This window comes from Haliotis rufescens, unplaced genomic scaffold (genome assembly GCF_023055435.1).
Source record: "Haliotis rufescens isolate VD_foot unplaced genomic scaffold, xgHalRufe1.0.p SCAF_11, whole genome shotgun sequence".
NCBI lineage: Eukaryota > Metazoa > Mollusca > Gastropoda > Lepetellida > Haliotidae > Haliotis > Haliotis rufescens.
In genome coordinates this window covers 10041071-10065782 of record NW_025963791.1, presented here as the reverse complement: position 1 = coordinate 10065782, position 24712 = coordinate 10041071, and the positions used below count along the sequence as shown (strand labels likewise).

At 38.0% G+C, this 24712-nt stretch overlaps 3 protein-coding genes across 9 annotated transcripts in view; 2 read left to right on the top strand and 1 right to left on the bottom strand.

Moving 5' to 3' along the window:
• The window catches only part of LOC124146361 (prominin-1-like), an 86465-nt gene extending 79496 nt beyond the window's left edge, over window positions 1-6969 (top strand). For all 7 annotated transcript variants that reach the window (XM_046516614.2, XM_046516615.2, XM_046516620.2 and 4 more), the window contains one exon: window positions 1622-6969. Coding sequence is in view for 4 of the 7 variants with exons in the window: in XM_046516617.2 (XP_046372573.2) it covers window positions 1622-1662 (41 nt within the window). In the remaining 3 variants the exon portion in view is untranslated. The remainder of the gene's footprint in view (window positions 1-1621) is intronic.
• A 409-nt stretch (window positions 6970-7378) lies between these two features.
• On the bottom strand, window positions 7379-21013 carry LOC124146362 (26S proteasome non-ATPase regulatory subunit 12-like). Its single transcript, XM_046516621.2, has 11 exons — window positions 20858-21013; window positions 20459-20518; window positions 15016-15144; window positions 13931-14038; window positions 12211-12315; window positions 11686-11835; window positions 10895-11029; window positions 10051-10163; window positions 8950-9127; window positions 8494-8571; window positions 7379-7873 (listed from the first exon to the last, which is right to left on the bottom strand). Exons 1-11 carry the CDS (start codon window positions 20969-20971, stop codon window positions 7664-7666), a joined length of 1380 nt encoding a protein of 459 aa, XP_046372577.1. The 5' UTR covers window positions 20972-21013; the 3' UTR covers window positions 7379-7663.
• A 392-nt stretch (window positions 21014-21405) lies between these two features.
• Window positions 21406-24712, top strand: part of LOC124146363 (cytoplasmic phosphatidylinositol transfer protein 1-like) — a 39743-nt gene continuing 36436 nt past the window's right edge. The window contains exon 1 of the mRNA XM_046516622.2: window positions 21406-21555. Coding sequence (XP_046372578.1) covers window positions 21508-21555 — 48 coding nt within the window. The 5' untranslated portion in view covers window positions 21406-21507. The remainder of the gene's footprint in view (window positions 21556-24712) is intronic.

Below are 24712 nucleotides of genomic sequence, written 5' to 3'. Positions count from 1 at the left end.
ATTTTTTTTACTGTTGCGTCATCAGTTTTAGTTTATTCATTTGCTTTTTTTTTCTGGCTACTTGCTACTGAAACACTTTTCTAACATCCATGTTGAACTCAATTATTTATTGTGATTTATGTGAAATATTTGTTTTTGATTTTTTTTCAGGAGATTTTTGTTTTTTCAATTTGAATTATATTTAATTTCTAGTATTAATTAGATTGACATTGGAGATACCTGAAGGTTAGATATACATGTGTATCAAACATATAACGTTTGTCAGGCTGGCTAGTGAAGAAACCATAACAAGACAAAGTAATCAGCAGCTACAATGAAATAAAAAAATAATCTTTTTGTCATCACTTTTTTTAAAAACTGTCCAGGTAGGGAGGGTGAATTTTTTAATATTTATTTTATTCCTTTATCAAGTCACAATACATAAAAGTCAACTTGATTCTAAAGCACTGTATGACTACTTTCGGCCAGGTTGTAATGGCTCAAAGTATTGAGACCATTGCTTGTTTCCCTTGTGTATCCGACACACTGCAAAAGGCATGGTGTGTGGAAAAGTCGGAATACAGTAAAAGAATGAAATTTGAGTTGAAAACATTTCTTGAAAATAAACATTTTTTTAGGGCGGGCGCTTGTAATGAGAAACAAGACATTTATTTTGACAAGCTTTATCCGTTTGATACACCAATAAATGGAATCTTGTGAGCACTCGAAATCAGTGCCTACAAAAGGAATCAAGCTTATTTGGGTGTATGACCATTACAGTGGACATGTTGCAACACCTGAAAGATAAATACAATGCTTCAGATGTTTATAGATGTCAATGCTTAACCCTGATTGTCAACCCAGTCATATGAACCTGTGTCCAGAGTTGTCTCCCCACAGTATAGCATCGCCTAAGAGAAACTGGTCAACAAAATTGAAGTGATATAACATGATAATAACTATCTATATTCATGATTTAAATATATATCATGACATATTAAGATTAATTCATTAATGAGTAAAGTCTGAAAACAGTTTGATTTAATTCATTGGGTTATTCAAAATCCTCTATGAATAATTTTGTATTAATATACTAAAAAGTCTCATCTTTGCAGACCTAAAAGAAAATTTGACTTTGGTAGTAACAATAGTTAACAGTGTTTGATGGTACTATACAAAGATGATATGAAAATGATATTTTTTTAAAGTAACACGGTATAATTTGACACACAAAACATTAGTTTAATAACAATGTCTACGTAGGAAAAGAGTGAGGTAAAAATGTTTGAAACCCAGTTGCATGTGTGTTTATTATGTGTGAAGCCTCATATATGCATGAAATATTAATCGTTTTAACTGCTGGTGTTATAAGTTATTCTTTTTATATTCATTATTAACACATGTTAAAGGAAAATATTTTCCTATTTCACTCATCGCAAGTTTGTTTATTTGAAAATAACACAAAGTTCTAATCAAGATATTTTGATCTTTGATGTATTTGTATTGACATATTTACCTTGTTTGAATATTTCTGGAATGTGTTTATTCTTTAATCATTAAAATCTTATTACTGTATGGCTCTCAATATCAGTGCTGATTTTGTTTCTGTCAGTTTATGTTTTGCTTGTGTTTATATTTTCAGCCAACCGAACTGGTAAAGAATTCCATCCTCCAAAATATTGAAGATGTCATAATCTGGTTGCCATAGTTACGGAAATCCAGGCAGACCAGTTCTTAGATACAGCAAGTCGATTCAGTTGCCTTCGTCCATCAACTTTATGCAATGAAGTCCCCATTTTACTGGATGTGACAATCACAGGATTCATCAAAACAACCCTGGTTCAGTTACCATGGTTATGGAGATTATGTCAAAATAATGATGAGAAGTTTGAAAAACACCAGTTGTTAAATTCTACCTTTCCGATGTTATTACCAGAATCGTGCCTCACAACAGTGACCATTTTCATAACTCCTACAACAGCAAGAGACTGAAGAGTGAAGCAGTGCCTCAACATGTCAAGGATTATTTTCTACTCATTTAAACTCAGTACCTTGATGCTTTGTCTATAGCCTTTCATGATTTGGAATATTTACATGATTTCAGAATTTATCGACTCTTTGGAATGTATTTATGACATATTTTATAACCTTCTTTTCTTCAAGGTTTGATTACTTTGTTACAGTTGTCTCTTTTGTCTATTTTCTGAGAGCCCGATGACTCTGTGAGACTTAACTGTGTCTATTAAAATGTTCTCATAGAATAATACAAATTGAGTGACCTCTTGCAGATATCTTACGGCACCACCTATTGGTCCAGAAACACAAGCTTGTGTAATTAAAGGGTTGATCTCTTGCAGATATCTTACGGCACCACCTATTGGTCCAGAAACAGAAGCTTGTGTAATTAAAGGGTTGATCTCCTGCAGATATCTTACGGCACCACCTATTGGTCCAGAAACACAAGCTTGTGTAATTCAAGGGTTGACCTCTTGCAGATATCTTACGGCACCACCTATTGGTCCAGAAACACAAGCTTGTGTAATTAAAGGGTTGATCTCTTGCAGATATCTTACGGCACCACCTATTGGTCCAGAAACACAAGCTTGTGTAATTAAAGGGTTGATCTCTTGCAGATATCTTACGGCACCACCTATTGGTCCAGAAACACAAGCTTGTGTATTTAAGGTGGTTTTGCAGAATTGTTTGGGGCCCATTTCCAGACCAGCTCTGTATGTTGCAATTACTGCTGTTTGAAACCGAGTCATTGCCTTTATGGCACAAGGATAACCTTTAACTGTTAGATCCATATATACAACTCAAAAGAAGTTAAAGAAGACACATTTTTTTCATGTGACAAGAGTTAATCTGTCATGTTACATATAAAATGTTACATGAAATGAGGAGGGTTAGTAAAATATGATTAGTCCTAACACCAGTCTCACCGCCCCCCTCCCTCCCCCTATAATAAATTACCAGTCCCTAATGTTGTAATGCACTCAGTGAACGCTATATGTCAACTTAGACTGCAATGATTCAGATGATAAACCTTTATATTGACGGGCACAGTTCAGGTAGTCGGGCAGTAAGAGTGTTAGTCTGTACCATATCAACAGGTTCAATTCCACGTCAGAGATACTCAATTCCTGGCTTCCTTGCCATTGTATGGCTGCAATAGTGTTTCAATCGATGCAAATCCCTTTCATTCCTCATCATGTGTATAATTCAAAGTATGGTTCATTGTCATAGACAGCCAGACTTGTATTTGTCATATCTTCATTGAAAAAAGTTGTAAATTATCAATAAGTCAGATGTTCTCAAAAACATTTCAAAATATATTTTGCAATATTGACTACCCAGCAGACACTACAGTTTGTATTGTATATTGTCATCAGTTAGCATTGTTTCCCAATACATTACACACATGCCGAACACAGCAGAACATACATAGTTATTATACTGAGTTTGTGTATGACAGTATCCTCCTATACGTAATGCCCTGCTGGTGTTGGGATGTTGCATGACTGCAAGGTTCTCTTAGGATGAAAAAAAAAAATCTTTCTCGGGCACATTTTTCTCAAAACTGAAGCGGGTAGGGATATTTTTGATTTTTGTATTGAAAAGAAAAGTGATAAGAGAGGAACCTCGCCAAAGAGCCCCAACACCACCCCCCACTCCCACCACACACCCCACTCCCACCACCAAGCATACACAACTAGAAACACATTTTACCAATAGTTTATGCAATGAAAATTGTCAAGCAAGTTTGGACAAGGGAGTATGCTTCAGATGATGTGGGGAATTTGAAAATATTTCTTTTTTGGGCAATATAAATTATGTGACATGGGGATGCCCGAGAGAGATCTTCTTGTATTGTTCGCCTTTCAGTACCAGTGCGTGCATGAGGTTGTGAGTGCCATTTATGTACAGATTGAGATAACGTCATAATGATGTTTGGTTGATTTCTCATAGTCCTCACTGTGTTCATGCTTTGTGAATCAGAATAGCTATTTGACCCCAAAGGAGGTCTGTCTCTGTAGTAACTAGATTATTAAATACCTGATTTGACAATTTCTGAAGAATTATTTTGAACCCAAGGAACTGGAACTTTAAGAGTCTGATGATATGTAATGGGGTGTACAGGACAGTATTAGGATATGACGGTAAGGCTGCCTAATTCTGATAATGTTATATGCACAGCCATAAATTACATTTTGTATTAGGGGCACAGGTGGCCCAATCGTCTAAGGTTTGTCAGCACCATACCCGTGCTTCTGGGTTTCAGGTGGTAAACGTCCTGTATCACTTCAGGCTTCCCTCCCTCTAGCCGACATGCAGAGATGCAACGTAAATACTGTAAACAGTAAACCAGCTCACTCAGTAAACATGAAAGAAACGTGCAGGTACGCGTATGTATTGTACATTACTCAAAAGAAGTTAAAGAATACCCGATTTTCGTTAACCAAGAGTAGTATATATCACTTCTCAAATGGCTGTCTCTCATTGGACAAGAGACTCCATCTGTCCTTCAAGTTGCATATCATTGGACAGTGTCTCGTTTCCATGGATACTGAATTAAAGTACCAGTTCTTCTTTTAGGTTCTGTATAGACCTCTTTAGAGCATTTGCTTGCCAACGCTTATTTACATTCTTCATGAAAATATGTTTTGTATTCAAGATGTTCTGCAGTGATTGAATTCTGTTCTATCTGTACCAGTGTTTTACTTTATTCAGCTTTAGATGGTTCAACCTTGACAAACATCTAGACTGCCCGTGTTCACTTTTAGGTTATTTCTTCCTTGTGCGCGTTGTTTTCACACTGGTATTTGCTTTTGTTGGCTTCTCTTTTTTGAAGTGGGTTTACGTTCAGAGTTCTCATGTAATACAGAGAACAAGTATGCATAATGTTTTACTTGCGTCCACTGATACACTGGTTGTGTGGAGTCAGATGGGTGTCAGGCTGGTTCCTTATGTCTTGTAATTAATAAGTTCCTGCATTGTATTCAGAGCGAAGATTGTGGTCCTGCTTGTAAAGCTGTATTATTTATGCTCAGTGTACAGAGTTGCATCCCTTAGCTGTGTCAGGATCCACTGGTCATGAGATTCTCCTCAAATGATCACACTTGTGGATTTCACCGAAGCCTACTTCACTCGAGCACTGAAGCAGTACTCACTGGTACTCTGGTTTCGGGAGACCCGATCACATAGAAAGACATCATCTGACGGTTTCCACTTGTCATTGTGCATCTTTCAACAAGTACAACCAAGCATGGAATAGGGCAACATGTGACACATCCACTTACCAGTGTGCAATTTTATTTTCAGTGTGTTTCTACCACTATCAATGAACACTATACAAACAAATCCAACTGTTTTTTATATACGCCAAGCCTGATAGTGATGGTTATAAATACAAAAATGGTTTCCCTGCCTAAGACAAGTGGTGGTACATGCTCAATGAGTCAATGACCTGTAATTGTTTGCTCAAATACTATTCATATCTTCATGCCCGTATAACTATGAGAATTCTTTTTCTCTCCAGATAACTGAAAGGGGAGTTGTCATGGATAGCATGGTGATTATAGAATGCAGGGGAAATAATGCCTTTTTCCATGTAAAAAACTGAACTTTATTTTTCGCACAACTTTTTCACATGGAAATAGTTGTTCATTAATTTGGAACTTGAGGGTGATAATGGAAGAAACACACTTAGAATCATGAATGACTGATGAGCAATTTGATCCCAATATTGTCCATATTATCCTGGAATCAAATTGCTCTTGATTATGTGTCCAAAATATGTCAAGGTGTACATAGATAGGAGAGAAATTTTGTATGAACATTATGGTGTAAATATATGCAAGTGCCTTAAGTAGGTATGCATTCTAATGACAAAACACAACCGAATTTTGATGTAACATCGACATTCCAGGAATGTTAACATTAAAACAAATCTTTAAAAATTCAAATACCAAAGTTTTTTTTCCACAATCAGACAGGTTTGTTATAAATTGTTTGTTATTCATATTTTAAATAACTTATTTCAATGTCAGACACATGGGAGTTTGTTCTTTGAAACAAAGAACGTCTGTTTTGTTGACATGATGACCTGGTCCATTTTGTTGTTAACATTCCTTTACATCAGGGAGGAAAATGTGTACATAATGGAGAAAGTAAGTTTATTTCCTCATATTGAAATCATGCCCTAATGCTTATTAGCAATGCATTTCATACATTCAAACATCACATCATTTCATTAACAGAGAATCTATTATTCATTTTGGATTATATTGAACTTTCCTTTCTTGCTTAGAAACAAACATCTAAATAACCTGTTCTATTTGGCAATACATTTCTTGTTGTACAGTTCATATAAAGTATACACTGTTATTGTTGTTTCATGTGGTTATTTCTCTTTAGTTTTAATACTCTGTTGAAATTTATCATTTTTTAAATAAATAAAAGTTAAAGTTAGATTTTGAAAATGTTGATGTAAATATTGTTTGAATGTGAACAATATGTGCCTTTAACCTATGGGTGATTGGAGCAGAGTTTCCAAAGCGCAGTTATTGAAAGTTTGCCTCTAACCTAGGGAAATGATCAAGCCAGATGAATTTTGTTCTCCAGATTTAGCATGATTCATAATGGTCATGCCATTTGTAAAGTAGAAAGATGATTTATTATTTTAATAAGTTTTCATAATATATAAATGGATGTGCAGTTTATTTTAAATTTGCTGTGAAATAGTTCGGTTGTTAGAAAATTAGCAGATATTGAAAGATATATTTGGTATGCAACAAAACGATATTTTGATATGATTTACTTTTTGATGGCCCTTGTATAACGTTTAAGGAAGTATGTGATGATTTCGTCAGTATTTTTGCATGCCATGTGTATCATATCAAAGATGTATATTTGTACTGGAAATAAAATATTGTTATATGCTTTTTTTTCTTTTTTAATCAAAAGATACTAAAAACCCTTGATCCCACATACAATGTTTTTTTGTTGTTGTCCAGCACAGTGACAATGTAGACAGCAATATTTCTCATTTTTGTTCGTTTCAACCAACTCTATTTGTTCATGTGATGCAAAGATGCTTGGATGACTTGATTTGTTTGTTCATTGTTCAACTCTACATGTTGATTTTGTTACATGATTTTGATTTGACAATGCATAGACTCGTTAGTACAGCCGAAATATAATTCCAGCCAAGTTCGGCAAGGGTGGAAACTGGACTTTTATAGTCAGTTAACGCCTTGCCTCGGGAAGATGCAATAGTCTGGACCGAACAGACCATGCTGGATGACAGGCAATAACCGAGGTAACAGAACCAACCATCTTGCATCTCACAAGGTACCCAGAGCAGTTAATTGCCCAGAATCACAACCAACGCAGTGCATTTATAATTACACTTTAATACACAAAGATGGACATGGACAAATGATGGAAATATATACACAACTCGCCTGGCTTACAGGAGACCCATTCAACACAGACTAACTCTCTCAATTTCGAGAAAAAGGACATGAGTCAATTTGCTGATTATGTGGAAGCAGCAGCAGCTTTCTTTTTGATCGTAATTGGATTCAGCTAAGGCTGAATCAGGTAGATGTTGATCACCCGTGAGTATATGGAAGGAGCAGATGCAAGCTGAGCGAGTTCCGAGTCGAGAGGCTGTACATCATCAGTGTAATCGGTGTACCATCTCCTCCTTGTTGATCAAGTGGTCAGTCTTGTTGACCAGGTTCATCAGATTGGTCAGGCTGTGAGACCAGTCGTTGAGAATGTCATTCGGGTCCTTTTGGGATGTGAAGTTAACTGTACCTTCTAAACGATCTATCTTAGCAGAAACTGTCTTGTTGACAACTAAGTTAGATAGAAATTCTTCTGTCTCCTGAAACACATAAATTTTGTTCTTTAAAATTTTTTCTAGAATAGAAATGTCATTATTTGATGAATACTACAATTGCTAGTACCAGCTGACTTGTACCTTTTAGTCAATTTCAACATGAATTATCAGTTCACAATCACAAGATCATTTATCAACAATGAACTTTTCTTCAAGACATTATGGGTACATATTCTAAAACAACTTGAAATTATATGACATGTAATGAAAATAACAGTAGTTCGTTTGACAACAATATATTGTAGGAATTTCCTCAGAGGCAATAATTCAACACTTTGCGGTGTTATCAAATTGGGACTAGTGGTCTTGTGGACAGAGCATCTCCGAGGAGTAGGTTGATTCGATCCCCAGCTGCTTTATACCAAAGATGTTAAAGATGTAAAAGTTACCCTGATCAGTATTACGGGGATAAAACAAAGACTTGTTTGACTGGTGTATCCATGTTAAACTGCATGGTATCTAGCACTATAAAACCAGCATTAGTCTGGACTAATACAAGAAGCCACAAACACATGGATGTAAGTCGCCATATCAGTGCAATAATCTTGAACACGTTAAAAGGCCATTTCACCTCACCACATTTCAAATCAGTACATCCTACTCACAGCTTCAGGCTGGTCCAACAATTCAGCCATCCTCTTCATGCCAACTCGTGTGTAATACTTCGCCATAACGCGGATGTTCTGAATACCAAAATCAAGAAACATACATTTGGGAAACTAAATTAAATTCATTCATGCAGAGAGATGACATTGAGCCCACTACTAATCCATGTAGATTCCAATGTATTACAATTATTCACGTCACACCAATTTTCAAATTCACAAAGAAAAAAACCAAAACAGAGTCAAATGACTGATGACTAGTAAATGATCAATTGTTTGCATGCTAATTTCCAAGAATTATCAAACATAAAATAATAGCCTGTAATTGTTTTTTATTATACAAACAATGGATCAATCGCGAGAAATCTCTGGCAATTAGTAAATTTTGAAGTCTACCACTAGAATGTAGAATAAAACAATTGTTATGATCTAGGATGAGATAGTACTAAAACGTACATGCTCTACAACTCGTGTCTTGAGATCCCCCCAGCGTTTCACTCCGCCCTCTTGCTTGGTGTTGAAGACATGAGTGGGAGGGTTCCCTGCCGAGCCTAACTTCAGCTCAGACTCAAATGTGCCACACAAGTCCTTCCAGTTGATCAGCTCAGGGGTGGTGAACAACTTTAGCAGATCCCTAGGAAGAGAAAAGACAGAATTTCGTTGGTTTTCAGAATCTCTTTTTTCTATTTTAATAGTTTTCTCAGCTACTGATACAAAAAGCCATCATAGCCCATCACATCCTCCCTTAAAAAAGGATCTTGCCTAAAACAAAAATGTCTCAATTTACACAACGTTTTGCTAATTCTGGCGATTTCAGAGAAGAGGAAAATATGATCAATGGATATTTTGTGTATCCTGAATGAGCCCTGACATTACAATGATAGTTTTACACAGCACTCATTGTTATTCCAGCCATATAATGACTAACTATAAATAACTGTCAGAGCTAGCCAAACCAGTGGTTGAAATCATGAGCAACAATTCACCAAATCAAGGTACGATGACACAAGATCATCCTGGCCACACACTGTATCACTTAATCCACAATCCTCGGCTCTAGCAACATGCATGGTATACTGGAGACCATTGACACTCCAGGGGACCAGATATACACAGTACTTTGTACTTTATACTCAATATTCATGGGGTTTTTTCAACTGAATCTCCAGGAGCCAACATATGTACAGATGATTGCTATTTCTGTTGTGTTTTTTTCACAAGATAGTAGATCACATTGATCGTGAGTATATATAGAATGCCTCGAATTTGTTTGTCGTTTAACACCGCACTCAGCAATATTCCAGCTATATGACAGTGGTCTGTAAATAATCAAGTCTGGACCAGACAATCCAGTGATTGACATCATGAGCATCGATCTACGAAATTGGAATACAATGACATGCATCAACCAAGTCACCGAGTCTTCCCACCCGATCACATAAGTCACCTCTTACAACAAGCACAGTCACCTCTGACGGCAACCATGGAGTGCATTTTCCCCCAACTATGTCCCCAGAATGAGGAGTGCGTATTAATCCCATGAAATATGGTACTCACTTATATTTGGCAATATCTTCCAGGTTCCTGTCCTCGCTGATTCTGTGTGTGAGATCGGACTGCTCGTTGTCATAGGGGGACAAGATGAGATACAGCACGACACACCGGAGAGCCTGGAAGGGGGAGCCAATAAAGAGTGATGGAAGTATACTGACAAAATATCAATATTTTGGGGGATATTTTTTGGTAGTGAAGACTCAGCACACAATTTCATAAAAAAACACCCCCTCAAAAACAAATATTCATGATGTAACATGTTTTGTTCAGTATATGTCATGACATTTTCATGCCAACAACTTATTTTGAAACTAAATCCAAAATCAATTTCACTAAAATGTAAGGGTGCCATGTTCACTGCATCCTGTTTGTTTTTATATAGTTGATTCATCACTGGAATATTCCAGCTGTATGACGGCGGTATGTAAATAATATAATCTGGATCCGACAATCCAGTGATATATCGATAGCATCGATCTACGCAACTGAGTGTGAGTGAGTATGGTCTTACGCCGCTTCTAGAAATATTCCAGCAATATCACGGTAGGGGACACTAGAAATTACACAGTGTACCCATGTGGGGAATCGAACCTGGCTCTTCGGCTTGATGAGTGAAAGCTTTAACCACTGGGCTACCCCACTGCCACAATTGGGATACAATGACATGCATCAAACAAGTTGACCACCCGATCTCATTAGTTGCCTCTTACATCAAGCATAGTGCAGAATATCTCTGTATTATGCTTGTTTTGTTTGTCGTTTAACACCGCACTCAGCCATATTTCAGCAATTGACCAAGTCTTTGAGCCCAACCATCTGAACCATTCAGTTGCCTCCTATGACTTACCTCCTTCATCTTGTCTTTGCTCTCCTTTACTTCACTGGTGTCATAGATAGCTCGGTAATGTTTACAGATGGACAAGTACGACCCTTCCTGTTCATCCAGCTCAATCATCAGCTGGTAGAACTTCAGCTTCAGGTCCTGTAGACAACATGGTCAATGTCAGAAAATATAAGTCATGACTGATCTTACGTTTTAGAGCACAGTCAGCAATATTCTGCAACATCATAATGATGTAAATAATTTAGTTTGAATTCATAAATCTTATGTAAACTTGCTATTTTGGGACAAGTTTGATCCTGCAAAAGTTTCATGGCAGTGATGATGTACTGGTGAGGTGAAATGGGGCCTAATGTTGTGTTCGAAACTATTACTCTCATGCAGCAACATGAATGCGTGTGTATGTGCACTTGTACTTGTACAGACTTGTCTCTTTCATGTTCATAGTGCTTGCCCACTGAGATACCATGCCACAGTTCAAACATGAATACCATACTTAGACACAGTATACGGACTTGAGCCGTCTTGTCCTTGACTTATTCCCTTAATGCCGAGCGCCAGGCAGGGTAACAATAAGTACCATCTTCTAACATCTTTTAGTACGGCAGCCCAGACATTCCACGGAGGAAGTACAATGTTGAGTTTTCAAATGTGAACACTAAAAGATCATCCTCACAGTTACAAGTAAAAACACACCATCATGAAAGTGACAAAATTGACACCTTGAGCACTCTAATCAATGGAACGACTAGTTTCAATATTTTGAAGCAAAAACAGAAACATGGGCTAATGCTTACAGTGGTCCCATCGTCATCAAAGAATTTGGTGTTGATTTTTTTGCTGATGATCTGAGTGCGAATATAGTCCTTCTTGGCAAGACACAGACGCATCTGCTCCAGAATAAACTCCACCTTCTCTTTCTTATCCATGGAGCCAAACGTCTCCACCTGCAACAATAAAGTCAAGGGTGAAAGGCAAAGGAAAGCGCTGTTTATATAATGCAGTGATTGACAGCAGTGTTAATTCAGTGGTTAACAGCATGAGCACCCATACATGCTCAAATACTCAAGGTCATCTTAGCAATTTAGGGGGCACTTTGATTTAATACCACAACTAAAGAAATATTGGAATTTTAGGCAAACGTATCACAAACATGGATCATCCCACACTTATATCCTCAATTAAGCATGAAATCAAGGGGAGGTTATCACAACACTAACATCAAAAGTTAAAGGTTCAGGTGATTCTCAGATTCCCTTGAAGAATGCCATTTTCAGGGAGTTTTGAGTTCCACCATTACCTGGATGTGTTCTCATACGTACCTGAAGCTCCTGCAGAATATTGGCAGCATCTGCAATCTTCCCAGCATCCTCCTTTATCTTAGCCAAGGTACGAGTCAAGCGAGCCCTCTCGATTTCCACATATATCTGTCAACAGCATCATTCACAAACAATGCCATGAACTCATTAAGATAGATTTTAAACATGTCAATAAAACTGAATAATATTATGAAAGCAGTGATAGCAGATCTCTAACAAAATGCTTCGGCTATGTGAAAGGGGAGACCTGTCCACATGCAGAAATACAATCATTTTGACATGAACACGTCAAAGAGATGCAAGATGGCAGTCCCAGCTAAGTTATTCTAAAGTCACTTCAACTGTGGGACAACAATCTGCAGCAGTCTAGCAGTTAATGATTATCTGACTACACAGTGTCTTAGCTATACACATGCATGGAGGTCAGCGAGCTATCCTTGGGGGGTCTTATCGGGTGTCTATTCTCATCATCAAGGCTTCTAAATTCTTTGTAGGAGCATCTCCCCGAGGCAAGGGCGTTAACTGACTATAAAAGTCCAGTTTCCACTCTTGCTGAACTAGGCTGCAATTATGGAGCTATATTTTGGAAGGACTAACGAGTCTATGCATAGTCCAATCATAATCGCGTAACAAGCGTATAGTTGACAAAGTCATCTATATCCCCCGCCCATTTTAACACGTTATGGTCCCAAACCAGGTAAATGACCCAACATTTCTCTTAGCCCATGTCAAAATAGCTGCAATGGAAATTCTAAAATAAACATTTCTAAAACTCCTTAATATCAAATGGTTCAGTATGCGCTTTATATATAGACATGCAATGGTAAACATGCAAAGTTTTTGTTGGAAAGTATTGAATGGGTTTTGAGTTATGCTCTGGAAACAAACTCTACCCTATAGAAGCCCAACTTGTTGCAATGGAAACGTAAAAAATAAAGATTTATAAAGTTTCTAAATAGCAAAAGGCACCAGTTCAGTATGTGCCTAGTAGACATGCAAAGTTTTGTAAGAAATTATTTAACGTTTTTTTAATTACGCTCGGGAAACGAACAGCACCCTTATAGAACCTAAGTCCAACTTGTTGCCATGGAAACGTAAAAAATAAAAATTTATAAAATTCCTAAATAGCAAAAAGCACCAGTTCAGCATGAGTCTGACAGACATGCAAAGTTTCGTAGAGAAATATTTAACGGATTCTGAGTTATGCTCCGGAAACGATTTCGGGGCGCACACATGCACACACACACACACGGACGGAACCCATTTCTATATCCCCTGCCAACTTCGTTGGGGCGGGGTATAACAAAATGGACATCCGGTTCGTAAACTGCCATGCAGATATTTTCCAAATCTTTTCATGTTTTTAATCAAGGGCTCACATAATTTGATGCACTATGCAAAATAAGACCCGTTTTATCACAATGTAGAGTTTGATTATTGATCAGATCGTCTTGAATGGGCGCTGCCATTTTGTCTGAAGCAAAAGCAAGTGATATGAGAGTTGGCATCTGATTGGTCAATAGGAGGGACATAGAATGGACATTATTTGTAATAGCCACTGGTGGCGCTACGATCGAGCCCTTCATGCATATTTGTATGCAAGCAATGTAATATTTAGAATAGGTTAGTATGCAAATATGCAGCTTATCTGGAGTTCTGTGGTATCTTAATAGCACAAAATTTTTCTTCAACATTGTGCTTTTTTACCCTTGTTACTACTCACCTTGCCAGCTGTGACAGTGCGAAGTGTATCAATAAGCTTCAGCTTTATTTCCAAGTTGGGAGTCTTCTCAACATAGGTGCAGGCTTCCTGTATCATCTTCGTTACTGCCTGATGAGGAAACAATCACATCCACATGATTCAGTGAGTATGGTTTCACCCCATTTTGAACAATTTTTCAATTCTATCACCTGGTATTTTCTCTTAAGCCATGCGGTCAAGGCAGGTGGTTCCCCTGTCTCATAGTGTCTACCATGTGTCCGAGCCAGGTGATAGCAGTTCCCCCGTCTCATAGTGTCTACCATGTGTCCGAGCCAGGTGATAGCAGTTCCCCCGTCTCATAGTGTCTACCATGTGTCCGAGCCAGGTGATAGCAGTTCCCCCGTCTCATAGTGTCTACCATGTGTCCGAGCCAGGTGATAGCAGTCCCCCTGTTTTTTTTTTTTATGTTTACCAGTCTGGTGAAACCCAGGTGCAGGGGTATGGTACTGACAAACCAAGATCAGTAGTGAGTGAGTGAGAGTAGTATGGTTTTACGCTGCTTTTAGCAATTTTCGAGCAATATCACGGCGGGGGACACCAGGAATGGGCTTTACACATTGTACCCATGTGGGGAATCGAACCCGAGCCTTCGGCGTGACGAGCTAACGCTTTAACCACTAGGCTACCCGACCGCCCCACCAAGATCAGGAAGAATTTTCGATTTCGATCCCACAATCATAGGTCTTTGGCACATCAAAGGATGCAATTCTGCATTGTGTGTTGTGCTGCCTTTAACCACCAGGGTACTCGATTCACTTGGAAATGACTCATTTTAATATATCACTCATTCACTACACATAATCGGTAGATTCTTGGAGATGGAATATGATCATAATACCTGCTTCCTTGTATAAGACATACAGAGTATACTACACAAAACAAGTTAAAGAACACCCACATCAACTGGAAGACCGTGTTGCAATACCCACCAGGCATGACAAGATTAACTATTGTCATGTGAAAAAATTGGGTGTTCCTCATCTTCTTTTGAGTGGTATAGATTGAACATGTTGGTAGATTCAATGTTGCTGGCAAAGACAAACTACCTGCTTGATCTGTCCTCGTTTCTTGGTGAGCAGAACGATGTTTTCGTTCAGTGCATCCCAGTTTTTGGCCTCAAATGAAAGTTTGACGACTGCAACAAGGATCCGCCCAGTGGAATGAGTGTCCGATGCCTGGAAACAAAATATACAACTATTTACACAGGAGGATCAAACATGTTAAGTCACTAATGTTCACATTTCTTTCAGACTCTGCACCCATTCATTTTTTTTTTATCCGGGGTAGAATAGGTCTTCAGCAACCCATGCTTGCAATAAAAGGCTACTATGCTTGTCGTAAGGGGCGACTAATGGGATTTGGTGGTCAGGCTTGCTGATTTGGTTGATGCATGTCATCGATCCCATTTGCGTAGATCGATGCTCAAGATATTAATCACTGGATTGTTTGGTCCAGACTCGATTATTTACAGACCGCTGTCATATAGCTGAAATATTGCTGAATGTGGCGTTAGACAACAAACCAACCAACCTTCTGACGTTTATATGTTTGAATAAAGATAAAACTTCAGTCAACTTGGGTGTTTGCAAGACCAGATCAATTAATACATGTATGTAAATACAAAGGATATTGTGTACCTAAATCTTGAGACCTACAGCAAGTACCTGGGTTAGGTTGAGCAATAATAAGGTGGGTACCAGGGTAGAAAATTTGAACATGTCCCCCAAATCGGTATCATCTCTTTCATGGTGAACATCTTCCCGAGGCAAGAGAGTTAACTGACTATAAAAGTCCAGTTTCCACCCTTGCCGAACTAGGCTGGTATTATATGGTTACATTTTGGCTGGGCTAACGAGTCTATGCATAGTTCAATCAAAATCGTGCACCGAAATCGAAATCCGGTGCGTAAAGTGTCATGCAGATTTCGGTCGACTGCAGGATTTGCAAAGCATGTGCAACGCTAACTCGTTGTCAACAGATATTTTCCATATCTTTTCATGTTTTTAATCAAGGTGCTCACGTGATTTGATCCACTTTGCGATGTAAGATCAGAATATAGATCTTGATTATTGATCAGATCGTCTTGACTGGGCGCCACCGTTTTGTTTGAAGCAAATGCAAGTGATATGAGAGGTTGAATCTGATTGGTCAATAGGAGAGGCATAGAAAGGACATTACTCAAAATAGCCACTGGTGGCGCTACGATCGAGTCCAGGAATTCCAGCCTAGTTCGGCAAGGGTGGAAACTGGACTTTCAAAGTCAGTTAACTCTCTTGCCTCGGGAAGATGGGTGAACAATGGTCAGTGGGCATTGTGTTGTTTGTTTCAGCATAAGCCTGACCATGAGTGAGTGAGTTAAAATTTAACGTCACATCGGCAGTATCTCAGCCATATAGTGACGAGCCTGACCATGATAAGTACCCTATTACTACCTGTGATCATGGCAAAGCCTGCCATGGCTACTGGGTGCTAGGAACTCAGGATACGGTGATGTGACCCTGGTAAATGCTACGCGTACTGATTTATTCTGTTCATCTTTCATCACCTGACATTGTAGCCAGGTTAGGCTAGCCTGGACAATGTTATATCTTCAACAGACCAATCATAAATTATAACACATAATCGCAAAGTAGCCAACCAACAAACACAGACTGATAACAAAGTAAACGACATGGTTCATGGCATCAGTTCTTATTGACACAGCTAGGTCAGCGTCTATCTATCCCCTGTCAAACTGGCAACCTACTCTCGTTAGGACTGATATGTGATGAGCACCAGCCTACTGAAATGACATCTGCATTCAATATTACAAACATCTATTTCCCTATGTTTACAAATATTGAAACCATCTGACATGACTTGATAAGCATGTTGATTGAGTTCACAACAGAAATGTACAACAGAAACTTCATAATCATAACATTTTGTTACATGGACATCATCATCATTACATATACTTTGACAGTCTGTCCGGGATAGAACTACCTGTGACATTCAAAAATCAAAATAAGACTTTACTTTCATCATGTTCATTGCACAAATACCATATTTGCCATATTAAGCGCCCTTCTCCAAAAAGCACCATGACTAACTTCTAGACCAATCTGCAAGTTATATTTATTAGCACCACGGTATACACATGGTATAAGACAATGACACACATACATGTACAACCCGTGAAGATTCCGGGGTAGAATAGGTCTTCAGCAACCCATGCTTGCCGTAAAAGGCGACTATGCTTGTCGTAAAAAGCGACTAACGGGTTTTGGCTGGTCAGGCTCGCTGACTTGGTTGATGCATGTCATCGATCCCAATTGCATGGATCGATGCTCATGATATTAATCACTGGATTGTCTGGACCACACTCAATTATTTACAGACCACCGCCATATAGCTGGAATATTGCTGAGTGCGGCGTTAAACAACAAACCAACCAACCAACATACATGTACATTAAAATATTTTTTATAGAAAACATCAGCGCAGAAGGGTTTAAAAATTGCCTAGTGCCACTCTGTACCAAAAGCTTTTAGAGACTTCTATCCTGTACATGGTCCTTGGTATCATTTTCAAGTTGATATTATGGACTATTACCAGCTGAGCTTACTAATCTGAACAGACTTTCACTAGACTTGGGCTTCGAATTAGTGGCTAAAGTTACAGACTGTAGTACTGGTAATAATTATCAAAAAGGTTTTAGTTTCATAGATGTTTGAACTAAGTTTTGTGACTACTGCTTGATCTCTAGAAACAAATGACTTGTTATGTATGGTTTTGATAAGTGCCCCATTTGTCAATTTTTTAAGTGCCCATGGCACTTATTACAACAAGTACTGTAACTGATTAACTGCTTCATCCTACAACATGTACAACAATGTACAACTACAGTTTTGATGAAGATAGGACTGGTAACATGTTTTCCAGTAATTCTACCCCATAGAATGATCATGATTACATTATGTTAACTTTCTATATTGACTATTTGACTGACATAAATTTAAAAGTATTAGTTAATCATTTGCAACAAAAACTTACGGTAACAGTATCTGTCATTTAGCAAGTGTTTATGACATATCTATCATGACAACTTGCAAGAATAATCCCTCCACAATCTTAGCTTCATGTTTGAGTCCATTTTCAGAGTCAAGTTGAGCGTGTTAAGTAAGGGAATAAATGCTACAGATCTCAGTTACCATGGTTACATCCCAAAATGTTGATAAGAGGAAGTTACGCAGGTCAAAAATTAACCATTTCTTAACCTGAAGCATTTACCATGTTTACAAGCCTGAATAGTGACAACAAAATATAATGGCATCCCCAAACATGCTCAACCAGGGCTTTACCTTGACTTACCATTTATTAATTTCTAGGGACCTTAGGCTAAATTTAGTCTTGGTTCTCAGGCACCACCTGATCATCACAAAGTTTGCTGCATGTTTCATTTTCATTTAAAATTTCAATTTTTTAAATTTTTTAAAAAATATTCCATGTCTCTAAAACATGACCCTGGCAGTGAAATGCTACAATTCTTAAAACACAGTTTATTTGGGTACATACCAGTCATCTTCCCGAGACAAGAGAGTTAACTGACTTTAAAAGTCCAGTTTCCACCCTTGCCGAACTAGGCTGGAATTCCTGGGCTCTATCGTAGTGCCATCAGTGGCTATTATGAGTTATATCCCTTCTAAGCCTCTCCTTTAGACCACTCCGATTCCACCTCTCGTATCACTTGCATTTGCTTCAAACAAAACAGTGGCACCCAGTCAAGATGATCTGATCGATAATCAAGGTCTATGGTGTGATAAAACGGGTCTTATGTCGTCCAGCCAAAATTTAACTCCATAATACCAGCTTAGTTCGGCAAGGGTGGAAACTGGACTTTTATAGTCAGTTAACTCCCCTGCCTTGGGAAGATGCATACCAGTCTGAACAACCCCCACCTTCCCGACAAAAAGGCCGCCTGCCTGCACTATATTTTCAGAAGAAACCAATTCTTTTATTTGTTTAAGCCTTACAGGAAATATGAGGTTGTAAAGTAATGAAATGGTGTACTGTACTAAAGGTTTGGTAATTACTTTAATTGCATGACACTAATATTTCATGTCAATAATTTGGAACAATGAATATTATTTGTGTCCCTCGAGATGCAACATATTCGTTTCTCTGCGTCCATGTACTTGATGCACATTTCTATGTGACCTAACACCCTGCTAAACAGAGCTAGCAGCTGGTGCCAACTTGCATTTCTGTTTGGGTGACAATAATGCATTAGATACATGCCATGCATATGCTACAAATTGAATATGCTGAATATGAAGTTGAACAATAAAACTTACAAATTGACAGACGAATAATGGTTTACAGACATGACTTCCATGGCAGACTGTAAATACCTGAATTTGAGTCTTTTTACTTTTGTTTAATGTCGCTGTTGATATATGATAATGAAATGTTTTTTGGTCATCCCTTAAATAGTTTTTCTTTGTTTGACATAATCATGATAATTGCTTTTTGTGTCTTTGTTTGTTTGACGTTTAGCTCCACACTCAGAAATATTCAAGCTATATTATGGTGGTTTTTAAATAATTGAGTCTGGACCAGATTATCCAGTGATTGACATCATGAGCAATGACCTACCCAATTGGGATATGATGACATGCATCAACCAAGTCAGTGGGCCTGGCCACCAAACCCATTAGTTGCCTCTTACAACAAGTATAGGTTGTGAAAACCGCTTATAACCCGGATCTTTACGGGGTGTCCTTTATGTTTAGGCAAAACCATCTATGATCAGCGGATATAATCTAGGATTCCAAACTAAATGCCTTTGTCAAGCAAATTGGGAAAAAACATCATGACATTGTTCAAAATTGTCCTTATTTTTTATTAATTCTGAGAAATTCAAATTGGGATTTCTACTGTTATTTGCTGCAGACTTTAGGCCAACCATTGGCCTCTGAGCAGGTCTAGATAAATCCCTGACGATGTAGTGTTCTAATTCAATCTGTGCTGATTGGTATATGAGTATGGTAATTCAGTGAACCAAAGGTACCAGTCATGCTTGGTATTCTCATCATTCTGGAAAAAACCCATTAGTTTTGTACCAAGCTGTGTCATTATAACTGCTCAAATTCAACATATTGTTGTGAGACGATGCCCACTTCTGTTTGGAGACATTGAGTTTCCCTCAGAATTGCTTTTGTAGCCGAGGTCAAGACGCATGACAGCGGTAGAAAGTAACATTTTTAGCCCACTAGTCCTTATAATGATAACATATAGCAAAACCCTTAAAAATAGCAAATTCTACTTGTCCTTATAATACCTTAACCATGGGGCAGTTTGGCAAGGACTACAGGACTAGTGCCAATTTCTAACACTGCATGAGATGCACCCAGACTGATGATTATCTAGATCAGTATGATCAGAGTATACAATCTGTATTCTGTTCTTCAGGATTGCCATACTATTGCCATAGTAATTAATACTCACTGTTCTGGTTTGTTTTTCCAAAACAAGGAGGATTTCTACAGCTTCACTCAGTTTCCCTTGCTGTCAAAGAGAAGATGCATGAATGAATGACATGATATACATGATTTGGTCTTGGGGTACGTATATTGGAATCGGAGGGACCTATTTGTATAAACGACTTTTGTTTATGTCAGTTATTAGTACAAAATTATATACATGAGGTAAACCTTTGTATTCCCCGAAGTCTAGACAATGACATAATCTTACCAAGTTACAGCACTACACTGAATTAATAAATTACGGGTAAATAATAATGTCTCTGGGGTGCGCGAAAACTGGAGCTCATACATTCTATTCGTCAGAATCATATTATGTTAGAGTTCAAGGTACTTCGGGAGTCTATACAAAGACAATACTTACTTTGACTAACTTTTCACATTTCGGCAACTTTTCATCAACAGTTGAGCTGTAATCTACTTCCATTTTCTGGATGCGGCCTTCGGCCGCAGCCATGGTCTCCGCGTTGTCCGACATGATGATGATAAGGGGAATTCACACTGAACATATATCCTTACAACATATTTCAAGGTCATTTCAAAGGTGGATCACGCTGTAATTATGACAAAACTCCTTGTAGTAAATTGATTATTTATTACAATTTAATATAATTTGTACGACTTGGAAGTACACCCATTCATAGTTAACTCTGTAAATGTCCATTTATACATGAGTGAATATCAAAATCTTTCGCATGTTGAATTAGTTGTAATATAGTAATATCTTGAGTGCACACGCATTTGTCTGGTAAATGCTATCGGCTGCGATACAATCGCACCCAATGGGTCGCTATTACAAGGAAAGACAGAGCTCAGTCAAGGACACTCGGATAACACATAGTGCTGTGAAATCGAGCTCTCTGCGGTGATACGACGGGACATAACTGCTCTGGGGAAAATATACCGGTTTATTTCCGGGTCGCCGTCTCTCAGATCTCATTACATATAGCAGAGCTCACGGTCGACAGTGTAGGTCTAGCAGTTGACAGATGAGGATCTAGACAGCGGCTGAGCATGTATCTCAAGGAATATCGGATATGTATGCCGCTATCAGTGGAAGAGGTATTTATAACACATTTCAGTCTTCGCTCATGTCAAACGTGACAGAATTAGTGTACGTTTGTATATGAGGGTTAAAGAGCATGCATACAGACTTACATCAAATGACAGTCTACAATCACTGCATATGAACTAGCCACTAAGGTAGCAATGGCACTCCAGCCATTGGGAGCGATATTTCTCGTTGCACGACATATACATCAATGACTTGAATTGTGGATTTATGATAATGTCTCATGTATGCAAAATGGTAAAGAATTAATGAATTCATGTATATTCATTTCTACATATCTATATGTTTATCATGTTTATGCTAAAGATAAACATTTGATTAGAACATTATGTTACATGCAAGTGTAACAGTTCTTAGTTGTCCATTTTGATTCAATTTGTTGGCTCATACATGCACACTCAGCTACATAAAAATATTTCTGCAGATGGAATTAAATGTATGAACTATGAAGTGCTATTGTATTTAATTATGTTAAGACTTCTGGTTAATAACTAAACCTCAAATTGTTCCAAGATACCATGATAGTAAATCATTAGCTGAATATATTCATAGAATGCTTTTAATATGTAAAAGGGGCACTAGCTATGCTCTGTCTTATTCCTTGCTATCTGACACTGCATGCCTATAGGCAGGTCAGGTGTAGCGAGTCCCTTTGCTGACTGAGGCAAATGAAAGAGACAGGGGACGGGGCTACTGATGATTTTGATTTTACAAAGTATGCATTGTAATTCAATTCTTCAACATAAACAGGCAAAAAGAATGATAAAGGCTCATCATGCCCTTTTTTTTATATATCCCAGGTGGTTATGGTTGGATGAAAAAAAACCCAGTGGCAACAATGTTGTTTACTGGGGTCAGCTTCGCCTGCTTACCAACAGCTCAATTACCGTGCTATGGTGCTACTGTTGTCGCACGATACCATTACTGTGGCTCACGCTTGATTGCACTCGTATTCATCTCAGGGAGCAGAGAACACCCCTTTTCGATCTTAGGGAGCTGACACGCCTTTCTTAAACAACTGTACTTTTCAATCTTAGGGAACTGACACGTCTTTCCGATCCAACACACCTTCGATCCTTAGGGTTAGCCTGGTTAGGGCTTGGGTTAGCCACAACACTAATCATGCTAAGTGGATCAGACAAAGTGCGCCCTGTAAAGTGTGCTACCCCCAAAACTACCTGCACTAGGCTGCAGTGAAAATGTGTTCAGGTTACAGATTGTGTGGATGATCCCATTTCTGTATTTCTCTGCTTGATATTAAATATGAACATTTGATCTATTTACAGACGTAAAGTGAAACCCCTTTTTTCCATTGCATGATTATTGTATACTATCGACTGTCAGATGCAAATTGACGACAAACCAGCCATTAAGCTTAACATGCTAAATGCACATATACAATTATGTTCGCTTTAGTATAGTGCAAAAACATATTAATTTGCAACAATTAAGTTAATATCATATGGTGATTAAGTCAAACAAGAAACTACCTTTATTTTTCAGGAAACTATATTGCATAGTATTCCGCCATCACCAGTAGAGGACGTAACGTGTACGTGAGATGGCTCTCCTGTCTCGCGTACAAGTGACCACCTAAGAGGGGTCACTCGTATGCGTGACAGTCTGTCGGTGAACCATGGATTTCTGCATCACTAGGCCTTTGTTGTCATCCATGTTTCTAGATTACTGAAAATGAAGAAAGTCTCTGGGCTCCTTTTTATTACAATTTATAGCTATAATTTTACAACTTTTTTTTCTGTAAAATATGTTCATTTCAGAGATTAGATGTTAGATGTTCGTCTAAAGAATTTATTATAGGTATAATTAGTGGCAGCTCTCAGTCCCTCTGATTACCTGACAATGACTGCACAATCACTCAGTAAACATGTCAATTGTCGTGTAATGACAAACGTTTATCCCTCCCTCTAATGTGTGTGTTTTGTCGGATGATGGCGTCATATACAGCAATCAGTGGTTCCCATTTGTCATTTCTCGTTTCTAGGGTAACAATTCAATCTAAGATTGGGTTGTAAATCAAGGTTTGATGTGGTGAATGCTAGAGCTGCAACGAATACACTTTGAGCCGAATACGATTCTTATCACAAATTAAGCGTAACGAATACAAATATTATTTCACGAATACAATAACAAGTGAGCAGTTTATGTATTACCGTATTCAACTTAATATCGCTAACGGCGATATTTGCTAATATATTGGCTGGTGAACTATCCCAATTGGCACCCCTTCTGATTGATCAATGCACACAAGACTTATTTATTCGTGTATAATACACACTCGTGTGTTATATGTACCCATTATAACGGGCAATTCAATTCAATTATGTTTGTCATGTATAATACGCACAGACGTTTCTTTTATATCATTCAGGCTGTCAGCATAAACCACGAAATTAACGATCTTTCAACTCTGTATTTCTTTCACCCAAATTCTAATAAGAGCCCCCTATTTCTAATTTTAGGAGCGCCCTGGGCACTTATTATGTCGAAAATGGTATTTAATATAATCAGTGAAACAATAACAACATAAATTATTTGACATGGTTTGTTAATTATTTATATATTTTACATTTATTTGCTGCACTTATCCAGGTCCTAGTATCTGCTCAAATGCGACAATGACCAGTGACCACAATACTGTCAAATTAAATATTATAAGAGTGTTACCTTTGAAAATATCTATGCATATAATATGTTCTTTAGGTACCGAGTATGTAAAAGCACATGATTGCATATTTATAACTATTCGATTCTAGTGGCAACAAATAACGAATTCAATTCATGAATAGATACTGTTCGATTCACCGAATATGTGAATGAATCGTCACAGCCCACGTGAATGCATTATGTAATATGAACATGGCAGTGCAGCAAGAGAGGAATCAGTTGAGTTGAAAACAGTGACCAAAGGATTAACCGATAATACATTGATTTGTTCATCAGGGTCGTCTTACACGGCAGGTTGTCAACACATGTGGGCATCTTGAAATAGTAGTCATTTGTGTTCACTGAGTTGACCAGTGAGGCTTGACACATACCTGTCTGAAATGAATGGAACAACTTTCCTGATCTGCATTAGCTGAACCCATGAAGATCCGGGGTAGAATACAGCGTTAGAACTTGGCGCTA

Excerpts from the sequence above, each read along its gene's own strand:
- LOC124146362 (XM_046516621.2), bottom strand. The coding sequence starts at position 20,971 with ATGTCGGACAACGCGGAGACCATGGCTGCGGCCGAAGGCCGCATCCAG. Across the intron at positions 11,836-12,210 it reads ATATTCTGCAGGAGCTTCAG|GTGGAGACGTTTGGCTCCAT; the intron begins GTACGTATGAGA and ends TTATTGTTGCAG. Across the intron at positions 11,030-11,685 it reads TTGATGACGATGGGACCACT|GACCTGAAGCTGAAGTTCTA; the intron begins GTAAGCATTAGC and ends TGTTGTCTACAG.